This window comes from Lonchura striata, chromosome 9, assembly GCF_050655825.1.
Source record: "Lonchura striata isolate lonStrDom1 chromosome 9, ASM5065582v1, whole genome shotgun sequence".
In the NCBI taxonomy this organism is placed as follows: domain Eukaryota; kingdom Metazoa; phylum Chordata; class Aves; order Passeriformes; family Estrildidae; genus Lonchura; species Lonchura striata.
This window is the reverse complement of record NC_140711.1, coordinates 20,863,617-20,881,459: the sequence shown is the minus strand read 5'-3', so window position 1 is coordinate 20,881,459 and position 17,843 is coordinate 20,863,617. Positions and strand designations below refer to the sequence as shown.

At 46.1% G+C, this 17,843-nt stretch overlaps 1 protein-coding gene across 11 annotated transcripts in view; it reads left to right on the top strand.

Annotated features, from left to right (window-relative positions):
• TP63 (tumor protein p63) overlaps window positions 1-17,843 on the top strand; it is a 221,285-nt gene that overhangs the window by 147,151 nt on the left and 56,291 nt on the right. For 2 of the 11 annotated variants that reach the window (XM_085587189.1, XM_085587188.1), the window contains exon 1: window positions 7,277-7,452. The exons of the other annotated variants lie outside the window; for them this stretch is intronic. In XM_085587189.1, coding sequence (XP_085443315.1) covers window positions 7,411-7,452 — 42 coding nt within the window. In that variant the 5' untranslated portion in view covers window positions 7,277-7,410. Of the gene's footprint in view, window positions 1-7,276; window positions 7,453-17,843 lie in introns of those variants that run through there. 11 annotated transcript variants of the gene reach the window in all.

Genomic DNA, 17,843 nt, shown 5'->3' with positions numbered 1-17,843 from the left:
GTAGAAGGAAAAGGTACTCTGAATCACTTTTATTCCTCCTTGAGAGCATGGATGGGTATAGCGGACCTATGGTAATGTCCAGACTGGATTCAAATTAAACAACTCTGAAGCAAAAGTGATCAATCTTCTGGGGAAGACCAGCACTGCAAAATGCAGCATTTCTTCATAGGAAAAAAAGGCATAAACAGGTTTCCAGGCTTCCTGCCTTGGGAAGTCTGTTGTACTCCAAAGTGCCTGGGTAATATTGAGTAACAGTGATGTTTTAATAGGAGAAGTGTGAATGGCCATGGGTTGTAGGGTCAGGGTGTAACCACACATTTGGAAGGCTCTTCTTGAATTATTGCAAAGTGGTAACTTTCTTTTAAATACTGGATTATTGTAAGAGGGGTTGTTGGGTGGGAGGGAGTTGGCAGCAGAGCAGAGGCTGGTTAGAGAGAACTGCTGTGGTTGTGCGTTTAGAAACAGTTGTGCATTTCACGAGACCAGTCTGTAGTTTATATAAGATAAGGGACTTTCCCCTCATCTGCTTGTGCAAGAACAGCCCTGGTCTGTCAACAGTTGCTCCTTTCTCTAAGTGAAAACAAAAGCTCTCTAATCTGTTGCTATCTTGCTCTCCCTTTCTCTGGCTAAAGCGCTTGGTCTTGGGGGATGTAGTTTGTGCCATGACCCTGTCCTGCCTCCAGCTGGAGGGATGGGACTGTTTATGCCAATTAGGAGCAATTTTCATTAATTTTCTTGTGTAAGTTATTCTCTCTTAACTTTTGAAAACTATTTTATACGTATGGGGTGTTTGGGATGGTCAATCATGCTGTGCTGAGCATCCAAAGATCCTCATGAGGCAAAAATGCAGTTTGAATGTTGAGGGTTGTTACTCCAACCAAAGAGCTGCCCTGGCTTAAGCCCCCAGAGTCGCCTGGACACATCTACATGCATGAGTGTCTACTGACCCGTGGGTTTGCATTCATCAATGCAAAATTGTCTGCTGGCTGGTAGTTTTGTGGGCTTGTGTACTGCCTTGCCAAGATAAGAGTCCATATAGTTTTACCTCTAAGCTTTCATAGTGAAAGCAAATTCCTTTGAAAAGAATCACTAGGGTACAGTAAAAGTGGGAAAATTAGATTAAAGGTGTGCCAGGAAGCAGAAACACTTTTTGATAAATGATCTCTGTGCTTTGTCGCCTCCTACATCATACACCAGCTGTGGGAGGTCAGTCGCTGCTGGCACTTTGGTGGGAATGACCCTTGATGGGGTTACAGGGTTTTTTGGTTGTGCAGACAGTGGGGAAGGTGTGGGTACCTTGCATCACCTTGGCTGGAGAGCTGAAGCTCTCTGGAGGAGTGTCTCGCTCTCCCTTATTAAATGAAGCTCAGCAGCTGCAGGGCAGAGGCCCCGGGGGCTGCGTGCTCCCTTCCTAAACCAATATTGCACAGCGGTTGTGAAGGGAACTGGTTTTGTTTCACAATTCCTTTCCACCTTCCCTCTCCCTGCTCCCCCACCACGTAGCGTTATCTCTTGACATGATGCCATTAACTCTCTAATTAGCCCTCGGGGTGTTCTGGGGGAGATAAGGAGACTGTAGGAGCTCAAATAAGCAGCGTGTGCAGATGTTTACCCAGGGTCGGAGGGCAGGGCTGTTGTGACAGGCGATTGCCTTGGGGAGGGCATGTTCCTTGGGAAGGAGAAGCCAACCTGCACCATGGGCAGAGCCAGGAGCTGGGCTCTCCTCCTGCCTTTGGCAAGTCCGGCTATTTACCCTGCCCTTTTAAAATGTGGGGGAAAAAAATGCAGTTAGGAGTCCTTGGAAGAAGGGATTGAACCTCAGTACTAAAAACTTGCAGACAGGGCATGTTTCTAATGTGGCAGACAGGGCATGTTTCTAATGTGAAGGTTTGTACATATGAGTGCATTTCAAAGAAATTCCTGGGCTTCAGACCTGTCCCTGGGTGAGTGGTGAGGAAATCAGGAGGTTTGAATTGGTGCTCCCAGGTGCAGCAGAGAGGTTTCTCTGAGAGCTGGCAGTGCCTGCTCCCTCTCTTGTGTGTGGCTCAGCTGTGGTTCCATGCAGTGCTGGGATGCACACAAGGCTGTGGCAGTCAGCAGCAAGTAGGATAATGCCCTTTATACCTCATCTCTTTTTTTATTTGTTCTGTATTGCCATAAATGGTTGGATTGAAAACAAACAAGAGGAAAGTCCCTGTTTCAGGGACCATGTTGTTTCTCCCTCTCTTCTTTGTGGTTTGGGCAACGAAGATCAGCTCTGCATGAGTTTTCAAGAAGGCAGGTAGATTTTTGGGGTTTTTTTGAAAGTTTTCTTTTTGTTCTTTAACCTGGCTTCCTTCTATCACAGAGTACATGTGTCCCTGTAAGATCTGCTCTAGAAAGACTATTAAAGCAAATTGGCAGAGGCTTGTTTTTCAAGCATTCAGCAGTTATTCAGAGGTAACAGGGAAAAAAAATCCATCAAAAACTATGTTCTATTTTTTCCCTCCTCCTCCTGTTATCTCAGGTCTAATTTGTAAACATTTCTGAGTTAAGTGAATGTCACAGTCTGTGGTGACGCAGTCTATCCAGATGCTATTTTTATATGAGTGGAGAGGTCTGAGCAGATTTTTTAAATTTGATCTGCAGGAAATTCTGCATGAACTGCCTAACATGCAGGCAGGTGTTCATGCACACACACCCCTTCTATAAGAAATTACACAATCTCCAATAAACGCTGCAGCTGTGGTAATGACATTTTTAATCGTCACAATTTTTTGCACTTACCCTGGGACCAGAGAGGGTTATTGAGAACTTGCCCGTGGTACTGGTGAGAGGAGCTGGGATGAGCCGTGTAAGAGCACAAGGAAAGAGCATTCAAACAAAGACTCTGAATCAGCCGTCTGACTTGGCCGACAGCTCCTTTTGGAAACTTAGGGGTCTTGTTTACATTTTATTTTGTTCTTCGGCATACCAGCGGGAGCCACAAAGCATTGCCAAAAGCTTTCTAGAATATCTGAGTCAGACCTGGGAGAGTTGCAGCTGAAACTTTTAAATCTAACTAGCAATTATTACTTTTAGTTTCCTACAGTATTGGAGGTAAATTGCTTTAGGAAGACTTCCTTTCCTGAGGCTGAGCTACTTTTTTAATTTCAATCCAACTAATCATCCAGAGCATAAGTGCCAGGTTTTTCTCTTGGCACTTAGTTTTCTTTGTTTTCTACTTTATTCATTTTCTCTTTGGGGTGGGGGAGAGCTTGTTGGACTCTAAAAACAAAGTTAAACCTTGTTCATCTGCCCTCGGTGTGAAGTCATCCTAATTAATGTGCAAAAGGAGGCCCTTTGCCTGAATCTGTTTGCTTTTTCTGATTAGGCTAATTGGTATGATAAGGCATAATCTCTGTTTACAAAGATTGTCTTGCCATGACTTCAGAGCATTACAGTTGGTGATTCCCTTGCAGACTTGTCCAGAAGGCTCAGACAAATTATGACTATCACTGTCCCACAGCTGAAAAGTGAGTGTGCAGTTTGAGGACGGTGGGGGTGTCCTTTTGCTTTTATGACTCAGCCGTTTAAGCATATGATATTTCAGGAAATCAAGTTTTCCTCTGAGAACCCCAAAGAGATGCAGCCTGGCTGCCATTAGGTGTTGTTTCATCTATACGAAAATTTTGTACCTGCAAAGGACAGAATCAAATGAGGGTCTGGAAGCTTTTCTTCCTTTTGATAAGGTAGAAAGGTTCAAGCCTTTACTTTTCACTGGTGCCAGTGTAAATAATCAAGGCATGGCACCAGCCTGGGAGACAGGAGAGTATCTTAGGAGGAGAGTGCATTTAGATCTGAAGCCAGTCAACAAAGTTTGGGTCTCTGGGGTGATGAGAGGGACAGATGACCTGTGCCTGGGCTGCAGCAGTGTTGGTGGGCTCAGTGTCTGGTGCCTGCTCTGTTACCTCCTACAACCCCTGCTGCCATGGTGGTGTCCTCTTTTGTGTCCCATGTGGATGACAGATTTGCAAAAAGCCACTTGTCCAGCATCTGGTTCAGGGTGACCACCCAGGGTAATGCTTCTGAAACACTGAGCCAGGTTGGGGCTGTGTGTACAGAGGGCAGGGATTTGTGCTGACATGTCAATTTATTCATGCTATATACACCTCTCCTCGTGTTTGACATGCAGATCTCTTTGGATAAACTTCCACGTATCTCTCTGTATCTGGGTGTTGCTTCACCCACAGCCACCTCCAGCCACCTGTGGGGCAGAAGATGGCAGATACCTCACACAACAATGCTGCATTAATGACCTGGAAAAGGAGGCTCTTCCGAGTTTCAGAGCATAGCTATGAAAGAGGAGTTTACAATACCTGCTCAGATTGGGAGATTTATCTATGTACCTTCTCCTGCTGTCTCCTTCCCCTCCATAGTTTTTGAACTCAGTATGGGCCAGTTTGAAAAACTTAAAAATTTGACAATATTTAGGGATCAAAATGGTCATCTGAGCACAGCGTAACTTTTCCTCACTATTAGACAATAGAAGATCCATGGGTGACATAAATTCTTGCTTTGTGTCCAGCTCTGTGTAAGCTTTGCAGTGGTACTGCAAAGTGCCCCGTTCGGCTAACGGAGCTGTGGCTGCTCCCTGCAAACTTTACCTGGATCTCCAGATTAGCACTGGTGTGGCTTTTTGGCTTGTGCCCATCTCGGGTGAGGTCAGATAAGTACATCAGGCACAGTCCCTGGTCTAAGGTGGTGCTGGGGAAGATGGAGAGGAGGGCAAGAGGCTGTGACAGTGGTCTGTTGAGTTGTTCCTATGCTGTGGGAAACTGGCTGTGTGCTCAGCAGCTCTAGCTGGTAGCTCAGAAGCACTGAAGGTATGTGTGAAGCTCAGGTTGCCCTGAGCTGAGCTGGGATGTTGCTGGTAGGTCGGGAGGGCTCAGTGCTCCTCTCTGCAGCCTATTCTCAGAAGTGCCTCCTTGCACTGTGCTCGGTGAGGAGCAGTAGGGAAGGTGCACTGGAAATGCTTCCCACCTTTTGCTTGCACCCAGCAGCTTCCGTGAGCTGTGCTTGCAGGGTGAGAGCTACATCGGACCCCTGGTTCTTGTGGCAAGTGGCTGCTGCAGGGGAGGGGGACACTGTAATCCTCTATTTTGTGTTCTTGTTTCGCTTCCTGCCTGAAGATGGTTTTGCCCCGTTTTATTAGTGACAGCCTTAGGAATGTGCAGCCTGCTCCAGCCTGGAATAGGCTGGTGAGCTTGCAGAGCTGCCATGTGCTGGGAAGGCAGCCCAGGAGCCGCCAGTGCTGTGAGCAGCTCAGGCTGCTCGCTGCCATCTCCCTGGGAGCAGCACAGTGAGCAGCACAGCCTGCTCGCTGCCATCTCCCCGGGAGCAGCTCAGTGAGCAGCTCAGCCTGCTCGCTGCCATCTCCCCGGGAGCAGCTCAGTGAGCAGCACAGCCTGCTCGCTGCCATCTCCCTGGGAGCAGCTCAGCCTGCTCGCTGCCATCTCCCCGGGAGCAGCACAGTGAGCAGCACAGCCTGCTCGCTGCCATCTCCCTGGGAGCAGCTCAGCCTGCTCGCTGCCATCTCCCCGGGAGCAGCTCAGCCTGCTCGCTGCCATCTCCCCGGGAGCAGCTCAGTGAGCAGCACAGCCTGCTCGCTGCCATCTCCCTGGGAGCAGCTCAGCCTGCTCGCTGCCATCTCCCCGGGAGCAGCACAGTGAGCAGCACAGCCTGCTCGCTGCCATCTCCCCGGGAGCAGCTCAGCCTGCTCGCTGCCATCTCCCCGGGAGCAGCTCAGTGAGCAGCTCATCTGCTCGCTGCCATCTCCCCGGGAGCAGCTCAGCCTGCTCGCTGCCATCTCCCTGGGAGCAGCTCAGTGAGCAGCTCATCTGCTCGCTGCCATCTCCCCGGGAGCCCGGGTCCCTCCCTGCGTGCCCGGAGACGCTGGGGTTAGATGATGCCCGGGGCCAGGCGTGGCAGGAGCAGCAGCGGGGAGGTGCTGAGGCTGTGTGTGGGTGGCAGCCCTGCCCAGGACCCCTGTCCCTCCCTGCCAGGTGCCTGTGGTCGGTCTCTCCGCCCGCAGCGGAGGCTCGGTGTTCCCGGCAGCGCTGGCATCCGTGCTCTGCGTTTGAGGACGGGTCCTCCAGCCGAGTTCGGAGCGCTGTCGTGATGCTGCGCGGGCCGGGCCGCGCTCCGATCGGGACGTTTGGTTTCCTGCCTCTCCCTGCCCAGCCCTTCGCAAAGGTGTTCTGCTTCCCCCGGCGCGGCGCTTCGGGAGCAGCTCCCTTTGTTCTGCCGTGCGGCCCCTCTGCCGGCGGATCTCCCGGGGCTCGGGGTGCGCAGCGCTGACCTCGCACCCCCGGCACGCTCCGGGGGCTCCCTGGGGGACACCAGGACAGGGCAGGGGGATGGTCTAAGTAAAATCACACTGGGAATCTCTCCTGCAAATCTCGGCTAAGTGCTCTTCCTATCTTTTGAAAAGTTTGCCGTGGGCATCCTGTCCAGGTGGCTTTTACTGAGCGGCACCCTAAAGCTTCTCCCGTGTATTAATTCAACATCGCGAGTCCCTTTGGACGAGTTGGGGCTTTTTACTTATTTTTTAATCATGATGCAAGTTCGGAGCAACTGCAAAGGAGGGGGGGGAAATATAGCTGGAGTGATGCCCTGCAAGCACAGGACCTGTTGGCTGTGTGTGTGGATGGGAGCACACAGGTGACGGAGAATGTAGCTGGATTATGGTGCATGGAACCAGTGACTGATTCTCAGAAAGCTCCTTGGGGAGTTTTGTCCCAGATCCGCACACAGCAGCAGCCAAATACTTGGCTGCATTACTGTTCCACTGGTGTCGAGCATTGCATCTCGATCCCTTCATGAACGTTTTGGTTCTTGGTAGCAGCAAAGTTTGTGCCTGGAAAAAAACAGCCCTAGAATCTTTGTAAAAAATAAATAGGAGAAGTTTCTTGGAGCAACTCCTTTAGCGCAATTTCATGTCTCTCTTTTGAGTTCCCAAACTTGTAGAAAAGTGACAGGGGAAAGTTATTGTTTCCTTTCTTTTCCCTGCCTGTCTCTTTTTTTCTTTTCTCTTTTTTTGGCCATTTCCACACACACCCCCCCTTCCCTTCCCTTTGCTTTTTAGAGATTGGTGATAAGGAATTCTAACTACTTAATGAGCTGGGAGAGGCCTCTCTCCATTGGAGTGGAGGACTCCAGGTGGCACTTTGACAGATTGGACAGGTAAGGCAGGAGAGCCCCACCTCCTCCTCCTTGCCTATAGTTAGGTATATAAGGGAAACTTCAATTATGCAGAGAGGCACACTCTGAGTCCTGTTATCTCCACAGTAGCATCACATATTTTTAGGGTCTTTTAGGGGGTGGGAGGTGTTTGTCAAAATCCTGGAGCCAGAAGAAAGAACAGCAGCGTTGATCAATTTGACTGCTAACATGTTGTACCTGGAAAACAATGCCCAGTCCCAGTATAGCGAGGTAAGGACTCTAGGTTTCAGCTGTGATATCACTAATGTATTTTTATTTTTAGTGAATACGTGCAGTTTCTTCACCCCTGAAATTAGGTGTGGAATATACACTTGTTTTCGTGAGACTTTTGCATTTTATAGTGGGAAGCAGAGTTTGTTGGAGTAAATGAGAGTGAACTTCAAATCTTTGTTTGGGACAGCGAATTTGTTTTGGGAAGCTTGATCAGCCAAGATAATTTTTTTCACTGGAGAAGCAAGGCAAGGCAGTTTTTATGGTGGGCAGTGCACACAGATTGCATTCCTATAGCAGTCTGAATACTAGCTGTGTTGTCTGCATTATAACTCTTTTACGAGTCTTTTATTGCCAAAATTGCTGCTTGTGGTTTCAAGTGGATGGCATCTTGGAAATAACTAAAAATGTGTTATAAATCCCTTCTTAGGTTACTTTTCAAAGCAAAGTAATGTGAAAAGGTTTTCTGCTGCAAATACTGCGTTAGTGTCCGCACCAACACTTCTTTTACTCACTGCTGTTAATACCTTGTCTCATAACTTGCAGCAGCAAGGTATTTTACACAGGGTGTTTGTAGAAGTATATTATCCACATATAAATGCGTGTACAATAGATGATTTTGCTTTCTACAGCCCTTTGCTCTTCATGGGCATGAGTGGGACGCAAACTTCAGATGCAGCTTTGATTTAATTTTTAAAAATTATTTATTTAATTGCTTTTAGCCAGCTCGGGTCGATGTTTTGTAAGGTGGTAGTGGAGAGGATTGCCACACGCTGTGCAAATCTTGGAGGAAGTTACCGGGGTTGAGGGAGATCTAACGACAATATTGGTTTACATTCCAGCGGAGACAGCAGCTGTGTTGACACTTGCCAGAGTGGCAAAGCAGCCAAAGCTCTGCGTGTGCGTGTGTATTCCTGAAGAAAAGGCTTCAAGTGGAGGGCATGGGGTACGAGCCCCAAAGCAGACAGAACCTCAGCCACTTGGAAGAGAAAACGAAATAGAGACTGAAAGGCCGAGAGCGTAGCTAGGAGATGAGACAGGTGGTGAGGAGAAGTCTGTTGAAGGTTTATTTGAGGCTTGCAGGCCTGGGGTGGTGGGTCTGTGACTGGGGGACAGCGAGAGGTAAACTGAAACCAGCGTGTTCTGCCCGTCCCTGTCTGCAGGGAGCCCAAACCCCTGCGTGCGCCTGGCTCCTCCGCTGCCTCCGTGCAGGACACCCAAACGGGTGACGTTTGGTTTTTTCCTAGGTTAATTATAAACTCTTAAATGTGGAGAGAGCACTTCTTGGAGTGTTTGCTTGGTGTTATTTGTCTGCTGCTATCTGATCAACTTTCGCTGAATAGCAGCGGTGGGGCTCTGGAGTCCCTATGGTTGACTGGCTGGGCTCATCTGTCAGAAGCGATGCGCTCAGCAGCGTTCTCGCTCTGCTTAAATGCCACTCGTCACTGTTGCTGTCAGGGGAGGCTTTTAAAAGGCTTTAGCTCTGATTTTATTTTTTTCTCCCCCTCCCCTTGCTCTCCCTCTTACCTTGTTGGATTTGAACAAGGTGCACTGACTTTGTTCATCCAGCGAAGCATTGTACTCTGGGGACAGAAAACCCGATTAGCATTGACTTGGCTTTGTTTCTGAGGAAGAGCAGCCTCGCTAATGACTTGTCTCAAAAGAGAGGGAGACTTGTTAATGCTCAATTAAAATATATTGGTGATGATGAACCTCGCCCATCTTAAGCTCGCAAACAAGAAGTAGACTTTGGCATGATTTCCTTAGAAAAGAAGAAAAAAAAAAGTTCTCAATGTGCAAATAAAATCAGTGCTTTGTTGTCACTGGTAATTGCAGTTCAAATTTTGGAGCTGTTGCTGGGTTGGTCACAAGGCAGACATACCAACTCATGAAAATCTTAGTATTGACTAGCTTCTGTATTTAGAAATGGACTTTATTTAAGGGGAGGAAGTCATTCCCCCCATATTAAAATCAAGTTTCAAGATGAAGAGCAGGGATTCCTCTCTGATCCCAAGCCCATTTCCTGGGGTGCTGTGTCCAGCCACCCCAGATGTTGGTTGTGTGCTGGCAGATGCCGGGCTCTGCCATCCTCACACGTTGGCTGTGCGGTGCCTTCGGCCCCGGGAATGCGTTCCCAGCCTGGGAAGGGGCCATTGCACAAGCCCCAGTGCAGCTGTGTGGTCAGGGCGGCGAGCTCGCACCATCGCCCACGGCCCTGGGCTGCCCGTGCCTGCGATCAGATGGGTTCCTTCCCAATGGGTCAAATCTGCTTGGGAAAAGCTGAGAGAGGGAAGAAGGGTGTTCAAGTGAATCACAGCCCTGAGAGGCTGGAGGTGGAACCTGTTTGAACCACTTTTTCAGCTCAATCTATCCCAGCATTTGATCTGGGTCAGCTGTAGAACAATTAAGTTCTTTGTTGGTAGAGTGCTGGACTTGATGACCCTGGAGATCTGTTCTTGTGAGCTTATGAGTGGGAGATGTGAAAAGGAGACTTTGGATAGTTATTAATAGGATGATGAGGTACTGAGGAATAGAAACCCTTTGAATGTCATTGTGTCTTCTTGCCTCATCTCCACATGTGGAGTTTTGTGTTGTGTACAAATGTTTGTGAGGAAGCATGCACAGAATTGGGTGTGAAGGAGAGAACCTGCAAGTTTGTCTGGTCTTGTCCAAGTTTCCTGTGTCCTTGTGAGGGGAGATGAGAGCAATAGAAATTCCCTTTAGGGACTCCTAGTTCCTGTGCAGTTTGGCTGAGTGATGATGCAGAGTTTGGAGCGCTTGCTAAAATCAAATTAAATCATTGCCAAAAGAATAAACAAATCTTGTTCAAACACTGATAAGAAATATGTGCCATGACTTTTGATTATATCCGTCATCCTTCCCAAAGATCTTCCTGCTCTTTGTGGGAGACGAATTAAAGAATCTCTTTCCGTTAAGATTTTTATCATAGTTTTGGGAGGGGTGGGGGGGAACTAGTTTTATACTAAAAGACCTTGTGCACTGCTTTATGGGTTTTGGCAGCATTCCTTAACGCTGAAAATTAAGAAGAGCTATATACATATGACAAATATCTTTGAGGTTTAGTATAGCCTCTTCAGAAGGGTGCATTTTGGTTTTGCTTTTCTTTTCCCTCTTAGATTTTAAGTAATAATTCAGATGTGTGTGTTTGAGCTACAGTGCCCTGGGTGTGAGTCCTTTCTTTGTAGGAGCAGGCTTGTGGGGCTCTGGGGTGGTCTGTAAGGATGTCCTGAGAGAGCTGCACCTCCTCAATGAGAGAAACATTTATTGTGTCTATCTGGGATATTGGTTCAGAAAATCTTAGTTTAAGGTGAAAGAGTCTGGGGGTTGAGATATAACTGGTAGTTTGAGCATTAGCTTCATTTGTGTGCAGTAAAAGTGTGTCCAGGGTTTATCATCCTTGTCAGCCTGGATTTGGCTGAGAAGTACCAGAGGACAAAGCCGTGGCTTTCCTTGGCTGATTTTGCCACATGGCATAGTCATGACTGCATTTGACAAAGGCTCTTCCCCTCTTGCTGCCCCTTCTCTGTGGACCTCAGCCAAACCCTGGGGTAAAGGAAGAGATCTGAGGGATGCTGCCTGGTTACTGCCCAGAAGAGCAGCCCACCTGCTTCATTCCCAGAGGTACCAGGAAGAAAGGATTATCTGTGCATTACCCTCTGAACCCCACATCTTGTTCTACCCTAAGATGAAAACACTTGGATAGATGCTATATAAAGCCTAATTTTTTTTCTCAAGGAAGAAGGCTTTGGCTAAATCTCAACCAATCTCCTGCTTTCCTATTTGTGATACTATCTTGGAGTTCTGCTGGCTCTGAGCAGGCAAACAATTCCCAATCCCTGGGGAAGGAAATCTCTTCTCATCTGAATCTCTGTGCAGGATTCAGATGTGAGTTCCATGCCTTCCAGTGGCCTCTCTTTATTTAAATGGTATCAACACCCCACCTTTTTGGGCACAGCCTGTCATTAAGAGCAAGAAATTGGGAGATGCATTGGAGGTTGTGTTTCTTTATGGTATTCCTGCAATTACAGCTACGCTTCTTTTGCATTCATCCTTGATTTTGCTGTAATTGCACTTACAGGATTAAAGCTTTTGTGATGTGATGGCATCTGTGCAGGCTTGAGAGGCATATGTCGTATCCTTGAGCTGCAAAGGTCTTCTGCAAGATTGTAGAGGCCTATATAACCAGGTTCTTTTTTTTTTCCAAGAGGTTTTCAAACTGCATTCCAGTTGCAAAGGTTTAATCTGTGGTAGAAAAGCCTGAGGTTGGAAATAAGTTGATCTTTTATTTGGAGAGACTAAGTGGATGCTACTGCCCTGTTTGGGTTTGCCAGGGAAGAGGGTTAAGTAGACCAGAAAGATGGGTAGTGGGAAGCTGAGACCTGCCTCTTGCCTCTTGTTCCCACCTCCCTCCTGGCTGAAACAAGGGGATGCTGCTGCAGGATAAACACAGGGAAGGGCAAGAGTTGAGTATGCTTCCAGTAAAGATCCAGCCCCTCACCACAGCGGGTTTGTCATGCCATGGATGGTCTTTTGTTCTATTGTAGGATATCAAAAATTTCTTGTGGTTGTACAGGTGATGTGACCCCCATTATGAGCAGTGCACTGGGGATTTTTGCCTGGAGAAATCCTCTCCCTCTTCCAGTGGAGGGATCGAGCTCAGCAGTCTAAGACTATGAGCATAGCCCAGAAAAAAGTGATCGTAACCTGCATGTGGATGGAAAGAATAAAATGCATGCTTTATCACACAAAAATGAAACCTGCTGGCATTTGGCCATCTGCACTGCTTTAACTGTGCAGTACTTGTGCAGAAATCAGGACAATCTGGCTGTGTGTGAAGTGTTGGTGCTGCTCAGTTACGTGCATGCTCTGGGGTTTGTGCAGTCATGTAATTACACTTGACATCAGATTGGAAATGGCAGCTTTGTTTTACAATTTTCCATGGTCAAAAGAAAGGTTAGTAAGTAGTATGAAATCGGGGACAGATGATCCTCTCAGCTCCTTGTTTAATTTGGCAAAAAAAAAAAAAAAACCCCTAAATATTTTCTAGTATAAAAATACAGTTTTTCAGTGTGAGACATGAAAAAGAGCTGCCATTGCAGTGTGGTCAGGAAGTTTTACATGTTGAAGTGGTTGCAACAGATGATCCATTTTGTTTGCTGTAAGTTGACCTTGGTTGAGACAGGATTAAATTATCCATATATATGTGTGTATATATCTCCATAGTCTGGTAATGTTCTTTCCTTAGGGACTAGAATTGCTTTTTTGAATAGTTATTTTTATTGGTCTGACTTGAATCTTCAACAGTGTCACCAACACCCAATTTCTGATTTCTTCCAACATGAGCCCAGCTATGCTATTGCCTAGCTCCCTCAGGAGCTATTTTTATTTCTTTTTACCTGCTTTGTTTTAAATAACAAACTGATGGCTTTGAGTGAAATTGCTTTGGTTTTTTTTCTCCCTGCGTATAGAGAAACACCAGAAAGTAACTTTTTCAACCTCGTGTTTCAGCCCATCTGGTGGCAACCTTTTGGTTTACATTTGTGAAGTTATGCCTTGTGGAAGGCATAAACTCTGTGGAAGGGTTTTTTTCCAGTTGCAGCTCTGTTTACTGTGAGACAGAAGCTTCAGTAGATCTGTGAAGAAGACATGGCATCTGCAACAAGAAAGTTGTGGATGTGGGATGTGAGAGGGTGTAAACCATTTACTTTGCACTTTTTCCTCTGGAAGGCATTAGTTATAACTAGTGGAGAAACTACTTATTTCATTATCGTGAAGGGCTGAATAAAAGCGGGTGTTGCCTGGCTCAAGGCAAATTTTAAATTCTATTTACAAAATGTTCCCACTGAAAAAAAAAATCTGGAAACGCTTCAGAAAGGAGCTCTTGCACCGATGGATTTGTGCTAGACATTGTTAAACCCTGTTATTTTTCTGGCACTGCCTCCAACGCCTCTTGAGAATGTGCAGAGTAGGCAATAAAATGAATGCAACTCTTTTAAAGCTAGGTTGCATAAATCATCAGAAAGGAGAGGAGCTTCTTGTACTCTTAAGAGCAGCACTCACTCCATCCTCTCCAGCAGAGAAGTGAGCTCAAAGCTCTTTGTGCCACTTGGCCTGGATTAGTATTAAGTCACTTTTGGTATCAAGTAGAATTAAGAGGAAAATAATTTCTCACCAAGGGTGTTAAGGTTTGACTTTTTTTCCCTTGCACGTGTTTTCTGGATTCTCTGCTGTCTCAGTGCCATGATCTTGCAGTCCCTTGCCAGCTCTCCAAGGCCGTGATCTTTAGGGTGACACATGAGCTCAGCCATGGTCAGACATGCAGGTGGGTCTCTACAATGAATAAACCTGCTGTTCTTAAAGATCTCCGTTTTGTTTTGTCTTCTCCAGTTACAGTAGTAAATGATTCCTGAGAAATCTTCCAGTTTTCAGTCTCCTAGAGCTTCCCATCAGAACTTTGCTGTGCTGGGAGAAGAGGCTGTAATTGTCAGATGGATTAAAGAGCTGCTTTTCAGTAGGAGCAGACCATGGCATAAAATTTTTGTACAGCAGTGCAGAACATACAAAGCTTTGCAAGTGATGATTTGGCTGTGGGCTACTGACAAGTCAGTAGGAATTCAGAAAGGTTCATGCCTGTTTCTCTGCACTATTTCATATAAACACACTGGGTCCAGGGCAAGTCTTGGCTCTCTGCTCTGTGAGAGGCTGTCCAGCTTAGCTGCTTGAGCAAGGAACAAAGGGCAGGATGACATTTAAGGTGATTGGGGGTTTACTTCTGTAAGGCTGCTAATATAAGGAGCAAACCCATAAGAAACAGCTGTTCAGGAAGTCTCAGAAAAGACACAGGAAAGGTTTAGGTCCTTGCCATTGGCAAAGTAGACTTGGATCCTCTTTGGGAACTTGAATCTAAATTTGGTAGCTTTATTTAAAATTACTGACCATTGTTATTAGCTCCGTGCACAGGCAAGTGATAAAAACATGGGAGATGGGTGGGGGAACTTTTCGATGGTTGCCTTTTTTTTTTTTATGCCTGTTGGGTTTTGTTTTTTAATTTGTACTAGAATTGAGTCACCTGGGAGTTGATCCAAGAATGCTCAGTGATATCTTGTATTTTTGCAAATCCCTTGCCACTGCTGTTTCACCTGGGGTACAACTAAAGGAGCAGTGTTTTAACCAGGATGTGTGTGTTAATATCTTGAGTGGATGGCTTGAGGTGTGATGTATTTTTGGGCTTGTGCTCAGTCATCCTCTCACTTTGGAAGTGGACCCAAGTGGCAAGGCTGAGCATGCTTGAAAATTAATGCATTGATTGGAGCCCAGCAGCCTCTTGGGATGGATTCCAGAGTTTGGATCCGGATTAAACTTCCCCCCAAGGACTTTGGGAAGTGGCATACAAGGGGACCTGGTGAAATTTGAGATGAGTCCAACTTCCTCAAGATGGCAAGAAGATGAATGTTTTTACCAAGGGCAAGAAAGTGGGAGGAAACGCCCAGTTTAGGGAGGGAAGGGGAAATATTTTATGGTGGGGTAGTGTCTGGGAATGAAAGGGATGGATTGTGTCTCAGCAGATATGAATCTTTCAGTTTTAATCCACATCTAGGAAGTAAATACAAAGAATCTTGTCAACTTCGGGGAGAGGGGAGGAGGTGCTGGGCTTTTGGGCTGTGCTGCTGAGGCAGAAATCCCTGTGCTGCAGAGCTGTGGTCCAGCTGTGTCAGGGAATGGTGCACAGGGCTGGAGCCTCAGGAGCCAAGGGGAACAGAACAATAGGAATAGGTGGATGCCAACAGAAGTGTAGAGTCAGCAACTGGATCTCTGCTCTATGGGAAATGACTGAAAAGTGTATTTAATAATTTTGCTTGTTTGTTTTGGCTTTTTTAGGTAGTGTCATGGGGTCTTCAGGAATCAGAAAAGTCTTTTTTGGAGAGCGATGGCTCAAAAAAAAAAAAAGGTTGCTGACTAAGTGCTCTGTAAAATTTGGATTTTGCAGATTTAAGTTATGTCTGTGAGATTCTCAGTAGCCTCTGCAAGCTTCTACCATGATTTCTCACTGCTGCAGTCTTATTCTGCATTTCATCCATAGCTGAAGAATTGGCTCCCTCAGGAGTGCTGGTGGTGATTCACTAGAACTGAATAGATGAGCAAATCTCCCTCCACCTTCTTTCAGCAGCAGGAAAGCATGCAAGAAGTTATTTTAAAGTAAACCAGAATATGCCCGGGCTAGATGTCACCAATACTTTGGAAACAGGAAATTACTACTTGATACTAAAGCTGGAAAGTTGTTGAGATGTGCCTTGGTCAGTCCACTGTGTTTTGTGTCTGGCAGGAATTGTGAATGTTCAAGTTGGAGGGGTAGCAAGTTTAATGTGGTGTCAGATGGAAATTAGTAGGTATATTGTTACTCAAAAATCTGGAACACCTTTCTGTCTGCACAGGGAAAGGTCTGTGCAGCTGACTACCTCAAATGTAAATCTCTGAAGCTGTGCCTTGCATAAGTGACCATGGCACCATGTGTCCTGGAGTTTGCTGAAGTCAGTAGTATTGGGCAGGGAGGGAAGTACTGAAAACTGAGTTCAGTTTTGCTGTTAGACATTGGAAGCCCCATGCCAGAGAGCCCACTGGAAATACTGCATGCACGGTATATGTGGCGAAGTTATTTAAATAGTTGGGGAAAATATTCTTGATATTTGTAAAGCTGATGGAGTGAAGTCACTGTGGAAGAGCAGTACCTTTGCTGTTGTGTCTGTGTGCAATCCCACCCACCTCTCTCAAAGACCAGCTTTTGTGTTTTGTGTATGCACAGCCTGGCGTCTTTGGAAAACACCACATGAAGTTCCTGCTCACCTCTGAGTAGGCTGCAGTGTGAAGTGGAGCTGTTTCTGATGTGAGCTACAGGGGCAGGGTGGGTCGGAGGGTCCCCTGGCTCTGTGTATTCTGCAGTACTGAGCCCCAACAGATCCCTGGGCTCAGGCAATGCCAGCTTGGTGCAGGCCAGGAGCTGCCGTCATACAAAAAATAGTGTTGAAAGGCAAAGCCCTGCCTCCTTTTGTTCCCTGCAGTTGGGATCTAACCAGAATTTGGCATCCAGTCCTCTTGACTCCCCCTCAACCTTGAAAGCTTTTCAGTCTGCTGTTTAGTGTCCAGGCTTTTGGGAGCACCATCCAGGAGTTTTCTTGCTTGATTTGGACCGAAGAAATGGCCAAATACATTAGAAAATACACTAGATCTTCCTTTTAATCTATAAGGACTCTGCTGCTGTGTAGCCCTTTACCTCTGCTTGCTCTAACTTGTCTTACTCTGCCCTTTGCCCTCGTTTAACTCTTCTTATGAATTCTTATATTCCATAGTTGCACCATGCTTCAAAGAGTGGGCGTGGGGGGTTTATGTGTGTGGCTTTTTTTTCTTTTTTATCTCTTTTTTTTTTTTTTTCCCCGGTGTATTTAACTGCTTGACTTATTTAACTTGCAGATGATCTGAATTTCTTGTTCTGACTAAAATGCTACCTAGCTGGAGTATTTTACTTTCATGTCTAAGAGGTGATGCATTTGGATTCTATTGAGCATAATGATGAATTTAGGAGCTACCTTCAATTCCTGGTTCTGTTCTGACCCTGGTTATTCACTGTCCTTGTGCCCTTTGGCCATACTTTGGTGGTTACTGTGCCTGCAGCCTTTCACTGTGGATGACACACAGATATCCTGTCCAGCCTAAGCTGCCCTCTCAACGCAATAAAATGCTGCATGTCTGAGGTGACTGATAACATCAATGGTTACTGTCCAGTAAAGAGTTTAAGAAACAAGGCAGCTTTAATCAGCTACTTTAGTTTTCCTCTCCAGCCCCTGCTTCTCCTCCACAGCTCCCCATTTGTATTTTCATTGGTTCCTCTTAATGTTTAAAGTTCTGTTTTTATTTTTTTTATCCAACATTGTATTGTTGTACAAACTCAGCATTGTTGTACAAACTCAGCACATAGAATTTCAGCTCACCTGTCTGAACTGACAGTTGCTCTCAGCCCCTGAAATTTGGCAAAAAAAAGCCTAGCCGAGATCTTGGGAGTCTTTTTCTGGTTTTTCTGATGCAGGTCTTTGTCTTCAGTTATGTTTACATCTCCTGGGAGGGTGAGGGGGTGCTTTTCCTATTTATCTATGCTTTATGGCTCTTCAGATCTTTGTTGATGTTGTGTTGTCCAGCTGGTAATAGGAGAACGTAGGAAACTCTTGTCTTCTCTTTCAGTTTTAGGAAGCTGAGTGTTTGGGTTATTAATCAATTTCTTTTAAGATCACAGAGTTGTAATGTCTTGTGATTTCATGCATTTCATAGAGATTATATTATATTATTTACTTTTTTTTTGCTACCTTCTCTTTTTTGTTTGT